At 41.5% G+C, this 10,473-nt stretch overlaps 1 protein-coding gene across 5 annotated transcripts in view; it reads left to right on the top strand.

Annotated features, from left to right (window-relative positions):
* The first annotated feature begins 9,766 nt into the window (after positions 1 to 9,766).
* LOC140197613 (cardiomyopathy-associated protein 5-like) overlaps positions 9,767 to 10,473 on the top strand; it is a 110,237-nt gene continuing 109,530 nt past the window's right edge. For all 5 annotated transcript variants that reach the window (XR_011885974.1, XM_072257823.1, XM_072257825.1 and 2 more), the window contains exon 1: positions 9,767 to 10,055. Coding sequence is in view for 4 of the 5 variants with exons in the window: in XM_072257823.1 (XP_072113924.1) it covers positions 9,907 to 10,055 (149 nt within the window). In the remaining variant the exon portion in view is untranslated. The remainder of the gene's footprint in view (positions 10,056 to 10,473) is intronic.

The raw sequence follows: 10,473 nt of genomic DNA, 5'->3' as shown, positions 1-10,473 counted from the left end.
AAGCTGGGGTCTGATCGGCCCTGGCTGGGTCACCTGGAGGAGGTTGTATGATGTTGAAAGACCCGAAACACCTGATGATTTCAGGAACATCACTGAAGATGTGTCCAGAAGCATCAATAGATGTATGTACACAGCAGTATCCACTAGAGTTTAGAATAATGAAAGGGAATTTGATTAAACATATAATACCTTAAGGGACCTTGATGGGTGAATATGGAGAGACGACTGCTCCCTAGAACAGAGAATCCAGAACACATAGTTTTTGTTTAAAATAAGGTGTCACTCATTTAAGACAGGTGATGGCTTTTAATTTTCTGTCTCATGAGGTTTGTAGTTCTTTAGAAGTCCTCTTCAAAAAGTAGAAGTAGTAGTTTTTAAATATCATTTAAGGCATTTGATAAATAAGAAGGGGATGAAAGTGGTTAACGTGAAAGTGGAGTTGAAGTTATAATTAAATCAAAAGGGATGTTTTCAAATGGCAAAGGAGCCTTGAGGGACTGATGACTCTTAATTCATGAGTAATGTGTTCCTTTGTTCCTTAAACATTTTTCTCCCTCAACAGGAAATAGTTGCATATGGCCTAGTATGGAAACCTTGTACGGAAAAGCTTTGGAAAATGTAGTGGATATGGCCCAGTCCATTACGGGTAAAACCTTCCCCACCTTTGAGCACAACTATACAGAGTGCTGTCACAGGAAAGTATCATCCATCATCGAGGACTCCACCATCGAGGCCATGCTGTCTTCTCACTGCTGCATCAGGAAGAAGGTACAGGAGCCTCAGGACCCACATCACCACTTTCAACAACATTTATTACTCCTCAACCGTCAGGCTCTTGAATCTCGGAGGGGATAAGTTCACTCACCCCAATATTGAACTGTTCGCAGAACCTATGGACTCACTTTCAAGGATTCTTCATCTCATGTTCTCGATATTTATTTCTTATTTATTTATTATTATTTTTTCCTTTCTGTATTTGCAGTTTTTTGCACATTGGTTGTTGTCCGTCTTGTTGGATGTGGTTTTTCTTTGTCTGTATTGCGTTTCTTGTATGTACTGTGATTGCCTGCAAGAAAATGAATCTCAGGGTTGTATGTGGGGGCATATATGTACTTTGATAATAAATTTACTTGGAACTTTGAGATAAAGATCTTAACGATTAGCTTTACTTGTCACATGTATATCGAAATATACAGTGAAATGTGTCATTTGATTCAATGACCAACACAATCTGAGGATGTGCTGGGGCTCTGCATGCGTTCAGCACCAACATAGCGCACCCACAAAGCACACCCTCTAACCTGTGCATCTTTGGAATGTGGGAGGAAACCCATGCGGTCAATGGAAACCATACAAACTCCTTACAGATAGCACTAGGTGTTCCGTAAAGCGTTATGTCTTTGTAGGGCATTTTGGCAAAAAGGAAAAAAAAATACTTTATAAACAAAAGTCCCTTCTTTTGCCAGGCTCAGAAAGTTAACAAAAAAAATGATCTGCACATATTCAGACAGACAGGCACTGTCCTAGGGAACATGGAAAAGTAATTGTCGATAATATTTTTCAAGATATTCAGGAAGTACCATCTACCATGCATCTTAGGATATACATTTTTGTTTAAATTTACTGTATTTGTATAAAGCCTGAAATTGTCACATCTACATGATAAAAGCAAACATCATAATGAATAAGAAAGGTAGCTGACTGCCAGTATCTTTTAAAAGATCAAGGATCAACTTTATCCACCATAACCGGCGCACCAATCGTGAGTTGGAGAGCTCCGAAAGAGGAGGTGGTGCACAGGTCCGGGAGCGAAGTTTAAAAGGGGAAAGCTTCATGGGAACTTGGCTATATCCAGCACACCAATTGTGAGTTGGAGAGCAGGGAAGGTTCAGGTATAAAAGGGAGACATTGCCTAGCAGAACAGTCATCGACGGAGTGATCTGAGGCAGAATGGTAGGGTTTTGGCTCACTTGGGCTTCAGCGAGTTAAGTGGATTTCATTTTTCTCCTTGCATTTTTTTTGGAGGAATAGAGAGCATGTCTGTAGGGTTAGCACTTTGCTCTGGGTGTCAGATGTGGGAATCCTGGGAATCTTCCAGTCTCCCAGATGGCCACATCTGTGCCAGGTGCACCGAGATGCAGCTCCTGAGATACCATGTTAGGGATCTGGAGCTGCGGCTTGATGACCTACAGCTTATTAGGGACAGTGAGCAGGAGATAGATAGGAGCTACAATGAGTTAGTCACCCCGAGGCTGCAGGAGTTAGATATGTGGGTGACTGTCAGGGAAGGGATGGGAAGAGCTCAGATAGTAGAGAGCACCCCTGTGACCATCCCCCTCAGTAATCGTTATGTCATTTTGGATGTTGTTGAGGGCGTGACCTGACAGAGGATGACCACGGCGATCGGGTCTCTGGTACTGAGCCTGGTTCCATGGTGCAGAAGGGAGAGAAGAAGGTAAGGAATGTGGTAGTCATAGGGGATTCCAAATTGAGGGGAACAGGCAGGAGGTTCTGTTAGCCTGATAGAGATACCCGCATGGTGTGTTGCCTCCCAGATGCCAGGGTATGGGTTGTCTCGGATCAGGTGCAGAGTATTCTGAAGGGAGAGAGTGAACACGTTGGTACCAGTGACTTAGGTAGAAAAAGGGAGGAGGTCCTGAAGAGCGAATTCAGGGAGTTGGGTAGGAAGCTGAAAAGCAGGACCTCCTGGGTAGTAATCTCAGGATTGCTGCCTGTGCCACATGCTAACAAGTGCAAGAATAGCATGATCAGGCATGTTAGTGCGTGGCTGAGAGACTGGTGTCGGGGGCAAGGCTTCAGGTTCCTGGATCACTGGGGCCTCTTCTGGGGGAGGTATGACCTGTGCAAAAAGGACAGATTACACTTGAATCCAAAGGGGCCCAATATCCTAGCAGGCAGATTTAATAGAGCTGTCAGGAAGGGTTTAAGCTAATTTGGCAGGGGGGTGGGAACCAGAGTGATAGGGCTGAGGAAGGAGAAAACAGAAATAAATCAAAGATAGCGTGCAACAGAGATGATAGAAAGGACAGGCAGGAGATGAGGCATAATCACAGCCAATGGGATGAGTTACAGGGTAATAGAGGTATGGTGCAGTTAAAACAGAATGCAGAAAATGTTACAATTGAATGCATGCAGCACAAGAAATAAAATGGACGATCTTGAAATTCAGCTACAAATTGGCAAGTATGACGTTGCGGCTATCTCTGAAACTTGGCTAAAGGATGGCTGCCATTGGGAGCTGAATGTCCAAGGATATACAGTGTATCGGAAAGATAGGTTAGTAGGCAGAGGGGGTGGTGTGGCCCTGTGTATAAGAAATAACATTAAATCATTAGAAAGAGATGACATGGGATCGGAAGGTGTAGAGTCTCTATGGGTTGAGTTAAGAAATGTCAAGGGTAAAAGGACCCTAATGGCAGTTGTACACAGGCCTCCAAACAGCAGCTGGGATGTGGATTACAAATTACAGTAGGAGGTAGAAAAGGTGTGTCAGAAGGGCAATGTCATGATAATCGTTGGGGATTTTAACATGAAAATGGATTGGGAAAACCAGGCCAGCACTGAACCTCAAGAGAGAGAATTTGTAGAATGTCTAAGGGATGGCTTTTTAGAACAGCTTTTTGTTGAACCTACCAGGGGATCGGCTGTGCTGGATTGGGTGTTGTGCAATGATCCGGAGGTGATAAGAGAGCTTAAGGTTAAGGAACCCTCGGGGAACAGTGATCACAATATGATTGAGTTCACTTTGAAATTTGAGAAGGAGGAACTAAATTCCAATGTATTGGTATTTCAGTGGAATAAAGGAAATTACAATGGCATGAGAGGGGGACTGGCCAAGGGTAACTGGAAAGGGACACTAGCAGGAAGGACAGTAGAGCAGCAATGGCTGGAGTTTCTGCAAAAAATAGGGGAAGAGCAAGACAGATATATTCCAAATAAGAAGAAATTTTTGAATGGAAGAAGGATGCTACCGTGGGTGACAAATGAAGTCAGAGCCAAAGTAAAAGCAAAAGAGAGGGCATACAAGGAAGCCAAAGCTAGAAGGAAGATAGATGATCGGGAAGCTTTTAAAAACTTGCAGAATGAAACTAAGAAGGTCATTAGGAAGGAAAAGATTAATTATGAAAGGAAGCTGGTGACTAATATCAAAGATGATACCAAAAGCTTTTTAAAGTATATAAAGGGTAAAAGAGAGTTGAGGGTAGATATAGGACCAACAGAAAATGACGCTGGAGATATTGTAATGAGAAACGCAGAGATGGCAGAGGTACTGAATGCGTATTTTGCATCAGTCTTCACAGTGGAAGACATATGCAATATACCAGATATTCAAGAGTGTCAGGGAAGTGAAGTATGTGCAGTGAAAATTGTGACTGAGAAGGTGCTCAGTAAGCTTAATGGTCTGAAGGTGGATAAATCTCCTGGACCTGATGTAATGCACCCTCGGGTTCTGAAGGAAGTAGCTGGAGAGATTGAAGAAGCATTAACAATGATCTTTCAAGAATCAGTAGATTCTGGCTTTGTGCCAGATGACTGGAAAATTGCAAATGTTTCTCCACTATTTAAGAAAGGTGGGAGGCAGCAGAAAGGAATCTATAGACCTGTTAGCCTGACATCAGTGGTTGGGAAGTTGTTGGAATTGATTGTTAGGGATGAGATTATGGAGCACCTGGAGGCACATGACAAGATAGGCCAAAGCCAGCATGGTTTCCTGAAAGAAAAATCCTGCCTGACTAACCTACTGCAAATTTTTGAGGAAATTACAAGCAGAGGAGACAAAGGAGATGCAGTAGATGTGGTGTACTTGGATTTTCAGAAGGCCTTTGACAAGATGCCGCTCATGAGGCTGCTTAGCAAGATAAGAGCCCATAGAATTACAGGGAAGTTACTAGCATGGGTGGAGCATTGGCTGATCGGCAGAAAACAGAGAGTGGGAATAAAGGGATCCTATTCTGGCTGGTTGCTGGTTACAAGTGGAGTTCCACAGGGGTCGGTGTTGGGACTGCTGCTTTTTACGATGTATGTCAATGATTTGGACTATGGGATTAATAGATTTGTGGCTAAATTTGCCAATGATACAAAGATAGGTGGAGGAGTGGGTAGTGTTGAGGAAACGGAGAGCCTGCAGAGAGACTTAGATAGTTTAGGGGAATGGGCAAAGAAGTGGCAAATGAAATAAAATGTTGGAAAGTGTACGGTCATGCACCTTGGCAGAAGAAATAAATGAGCAGAATATTATTTAGATGGGAAGAGAATTCAAAATGCAGAGATGCAAAGAGACTTGGGAGTCCTTGTGCAAGATACCCTAAAGGTTAACCTCCAGGTTGAGTCGGTGGTGAAGAACGCAAATGCAATGTTGGCATTCATTTCTAGAGGTATAGAATATAAGAGCAGGGATGTGATGTTGAGGCTCTATAAGGCACTCATGAGACCACACTTGGAGTATTGTGTACAGTTTTAGGCTCCTTATTTTAGAAAGGCTATACTGACATTGGAGAGGGCTTAGATAAGATTCACGAGAATGATTCCAGGAACGAAAGGGTTACCATATGAGAAACATCTGACAGCTATTGGGCTGTATTCCCTGGAGCTCAGGAGAATGAGGGGGGGATCTCATAGGAACATTCTGAATGTTAAAAGTTCTGAACAAATTAGATATGACAAAGTTATTTCCCATGGTAGGGAAGTCTAGGACAAGAGGGTATGACATCAGGAGTGAAGAGGGCATCAAAAGGTGTGGGAAGAAGGCAGGGGAGTGGAATTGGATCAGCCCATGATAAAATGGTGGAGCAGATTCGATGGGCCGAAAGATCTACTTCTGCTCCTCCATCTTACGCTCTTATTGTCTTCTGTATCAGGAATTTGCTGGTAAAGCCACAGCATTCAACAATTATAAAGATTATAAAAATAAAGTTAGAGATTAAAGTATGGTCATGGAATAAAATGTGCAATATACATTAACACCTGTATGTAAACAGCATTATAAAAATTAGTTTAAAGTATTTGCAGTGTAGTGACAAGTGTTAATAGACAGGGGTGGGGTTGGTTAACTCAAGTGGATGATCAGATTAACTGCCTGGGGGAAGAAACTTTTAAAATCAGACACGATGAAGCTGAAACTTGACATCGATGCTGGCTCAAAGCAGGCAATTCATCTCTCAAAACTCACCCACCCCACAAGGAATGCACTGCCTGAGTCAGTGGTGGAGGCAGATACTGTACACTAGTGAAATTTAAGAGACTACTAGACAGGTATATGGAGGAATATAAGGTGGGGGGTTATATGGGAGGCAGGGTTTAAGGGTTGGCACGACATTGTGGGCGAAGGGCCTGTACTGTGCTGTACTATTCTATGTTCTATGTTCATATACAGTATGTGAAGATTGCAAATTTTGCTATTGATAAGTAGAATACCATGATTTCAGTACTTTGTTCTAGTGTATTTATGAACCATATCATGGTCTGCTTAGGCGCTAGCAGATCTGCCAAATATCAAAACTGCACACCAGATTCTAAACCACTGGTGAAAAAATACCACAGGATTTATGTTCAGGAGACAATTATGTTTATTTCAGGAGAAATATAATAAAATCAGATGACCATAAAAGGTCAGCACATAGGACAGTATCTGAAGGATAGCGAAAGTTAACATTTCAGGCGGATGATCTTTCATTAGAGTAAGGGAAACATAGGAAACAACTATGTTTTAAGTTGAAAGAAAGAAGAGGAATGGAGAGATGGAAAAAAAAGAATGTGTGAAATAGAGTGAGAACAAGTTAGACTTAATGCAAGCAGTAGAGCTGTCAGGTCCAAGGGATTGGTGAAGTGCTTATCTATCTGGAAGAGATTTAATGGGAAGGAGATGAATGAGGTCAGAAGAGAGAAAATAAATAATGCTGGAATTTTGAAATATAGTGCGAATGGAACTGGAAATATAGTTGAAATATATCTAGTGATTTCCCCTTCCAGTAAAAAAAATCCCTCCCCCTAATCCTCTTCTATTCCCCACTCTTACCTCTTCTTACCTGCCTATTTTCTCCCTCGGGTTTCCTTCTCCTTCCCTTTCTCCTATGGTCCACTCTCCTCTCCTATCAGATCTCTTCCCTTCCAGCCCTTTATCTTTCCCACCCACCTGGCTTCACCTATCACCTTCTAGCTATCCTCCTTCCCCTCCCCACCCCCCCAACCTTTTTATTCTGGAAACTTACCCCTTGCTTTTCAGTCCTGAAGTAGGGTCTCGGCCCGGAACGCTGACTGTTTATTCATTTCCACAGATACTCCCTGGCCTGTTGAGTTCCTCCAGCATTTTGTGTGTGTTGCTTCTGCAGACATTTTTATGTTTACAGCTGAAATGGGCTTGGCCAGTGCTTGAACACTGGATTTTGAGGTGGATGGTCCTGAATTTGAATCTGGCCGGCTCCCAACCTGAGTAGCAGCAGTATTTGCACAGAAGAAAGATCTGGCAATCTATTTCCATAGTGTAGTGGACAGCACTACACTATGGGTCCATAGGGTTGCTAGTCGTCAACAATGACTCAGTGGCACTCAACCTCAACAGCAACAACATAATTGAAATATAATTGCGGCAAATCTGAATTAAAAGATAATGCTGAAAATACTCAGTACATCAGGCAGCTTGTGTAGTGGAAGAATAAGTGAATTAACATTGTAGGTTAATAACATTTCATCATAGCTGGCAAATTCTGGTGTGAAAAGGAAAAACATGAATTCAATGTTATGCCCTAGTAGCTGTAACATACTTAGGAGATCAGATGCTGCTCCTTGAGGTCATCTTGGACTATGTTAGAAAGACTGAGATCAAAGTGGGAGCGGTATGGAGAATTAAAATAATGGTTGCCCTCTTTGACAGGTGTTCTGCAAAGAGTGTCTTTGTGTTTACCTTCTCCAATATAGATTAGATCACATCATGAGAATCATGTGCAGTTCATTTATTTGTAATTTTCATTCTTAGTAATATGCTTTTTGTCAGATAATGTTTTTCTAGTTACAGGTCTTTTAGTGGGCATCCATTCACAAATTGTTCAGGGACTTGACAACACATTTAAAATTAAGAGCAAAAAATACAATGAAGATTGTGCAACTAGTGGAGCTGCTACCTCACAGATCCAGGACCTAGGTTCCATCACAACCTCTGGTATCGTCTGTGTGGAATTTGCACATTCTCCCTGTGACTGCGTGGGTTTCCTCTGGGTGTTTCAGTTTCCTCCAACATCACAAAAGATGTGCAGATTGAGTTTTAAAATCTGTGTTGATTCGTTGAGAATGTAGGGATAATAAAATAGAATGGGCCCATAAGATACAGGAGAAGAATTAGGACATTTGGCCCGTGGAGGTTGCTCCACCATTCCATCATGGCTGATTTATTCTATGGGTGGATAATTAGAGCAGATCTCGTGGAGTTAGAGATTGTTTCCAAGTTGTATGACTCAATGCAAGGAAATACACTTTTTACTCAATAGTTAAAAGGGAATTCTCAGTTTTTAAAGGTGTGGAAACTATCAGTGCCTTTAAAAGGGAACTGGATAGGCACTTGGGAAAATAATTTGTAAGATGATGGAGAAATAGAATTGATAGGTTTATTCTATTGGGAAATGTGATGATCTGAATAGCCAACTTCTATGCTGCATTAATAGTGTGATTCTAACATATGGAAAATATTAGGAATTAAATGGTATGCTCCATTGGTTGTTCTGCATTAGATCCTGATATTCCTTGATTTTCTTAATAGCCAAAAATCTATTAAGTTCAGACTTATATTACGATCTGAGCATCCATAGCCCTCTGGGTTGGAGAATTTGCAAACTTCTCTATTAAAATTTTTAAAAGCTTCACTTTCTGGTAGAGTGCTCACTGAAGATGTTTTCATGTCTTTGGGAAAAAAAATTACCCTCCAGCAGACTATTGCTCCGAAAGCTTTGAATTGATTTTATTCAGTTTATTTTTTTTTTCGTTTCTCTGGGGCAGACGAGCACCATGACAATTGTTAATGATGTCTCATCCTTCATTCAAAGGGTTAAGTTGTCTTGCGCCTCATTGCAAAAAGAACAATGACGTTGAGTTAATACATTCCTGTTGTAAAAATCATTTAAAGTGGTTCATAGTATGTCTCCAAATAAAGACCTAATTTAATCGTTGGTTAATATAGTTTGACCTCACTTTTGATTGCTAGATCATCAAGCGCTACAGTTGTGTAATATTTTGGATACTGCCATGTTTTGTACTTATTGGCAAGAAAAGATTGGAAATAGAATCCCCTGGGCCGAAATTCAATAGCAGAGACTTAAATTACAAACTAGGTCTGGAGAATCCAAACTTCTCAGCCCAAAGCAGAGTTTACTTAAAAATAATATATAAAGTGGAGGAAAGTTTCAGAATGTTAATTTGACTTCCACGATGAATGTGGTAACATTGGACATGAGTAAAACTTGTAAAATAGGAATAAAGGATTGACAATAGGGGATTCTTTTTCACGCGTATTGAACGAAGCGTAAAATAAGATTTCCGATCAAGAAATGAAGGCTGAAACGCTGTTTCATCCATTTAAAAAACTTCGCGATTAAAGACGCTTTACAACCTCCGAAGTGCCTTTCTGAAATTTAGTTAATAAAGAATCGCCAGTTAGTTCACAGCAAGAGCAAGGCGGCAGAATATGATCTCTCCAAATAGATAAGATGTCGATTATGTTGATCATTAACTTATTTGTAGTGGACATTAGGACCCGGGGGACGGTGGTTTCGGGAGGGAAAAGGAAGTCCTTATTGGCGGCGATATTTCTATTTAAAGATTATCCTGAGTCAGGAAACTTGGGCTCCGTAATGACCGGGCTTCGAGAATCTCTCTGTTAAACTGCCGGCGTGAAGAGTAATGGAAGCGAAAATGGAAGACTTGGACGCCTTGGACGCCTGCATTTCTGCGGAAACTGATAAAATTGAGCCGGAAATATCTTTGCTAGAGGACGAAGTATGTGAAGGTGGAGTACTGGAACCGGAGGAGGAAGAAAAACTTGTAGAAAGGTAACAGGATTTAGAGAGACGGCTGAGGGAACAATTTTAGCCATGGGGCACTGTTTACATAATTTAGCAATACAGACGAGCGCTGCGAAATAATGTAGAGAGAAGTGGTCAGATATGATTCTGTGCAGATCTAGATTCGTTTTGCTCACTGTTCTCGCCTGCAGTTTGGCAGTGGTGGTGTTTGCACTGCCGGCTATTTAAAGTTGACTTGGACACCAGATACGAAGGCCTCTCTGCCCCTCCTACTTGTTGTCTGTTGAAACCAAAATAATTTTGCATTAAATCGAATGTCATTGTCGAATGACAGTTTCTCCGGCAAGAACTTTATCAAATATGACCCCCTTCCTTCCACCTTCTTCCCGGCAGTAACTTTCTATTGGACAGACGAGTTAGTCAAAGGACAAGTTAATATGGGGTC

This window comes from Mobula birostris, chromosome 5 (genome assembly GCF_030028105.1).
Source record: "Mobula birostris isolate sMobBir1 chromosome 5, sMobBir1.hap1, whole genome shotgun sequence".
NCBI lineage: Eukaryota > Metazoa > Chordata > Chondrichthyes > Myliobatiformes > Myliobatidae > Mobula > Mobula birostris.
This window is presented reverse-complemented; position numbering and strand designations above follow the sequence as displayed.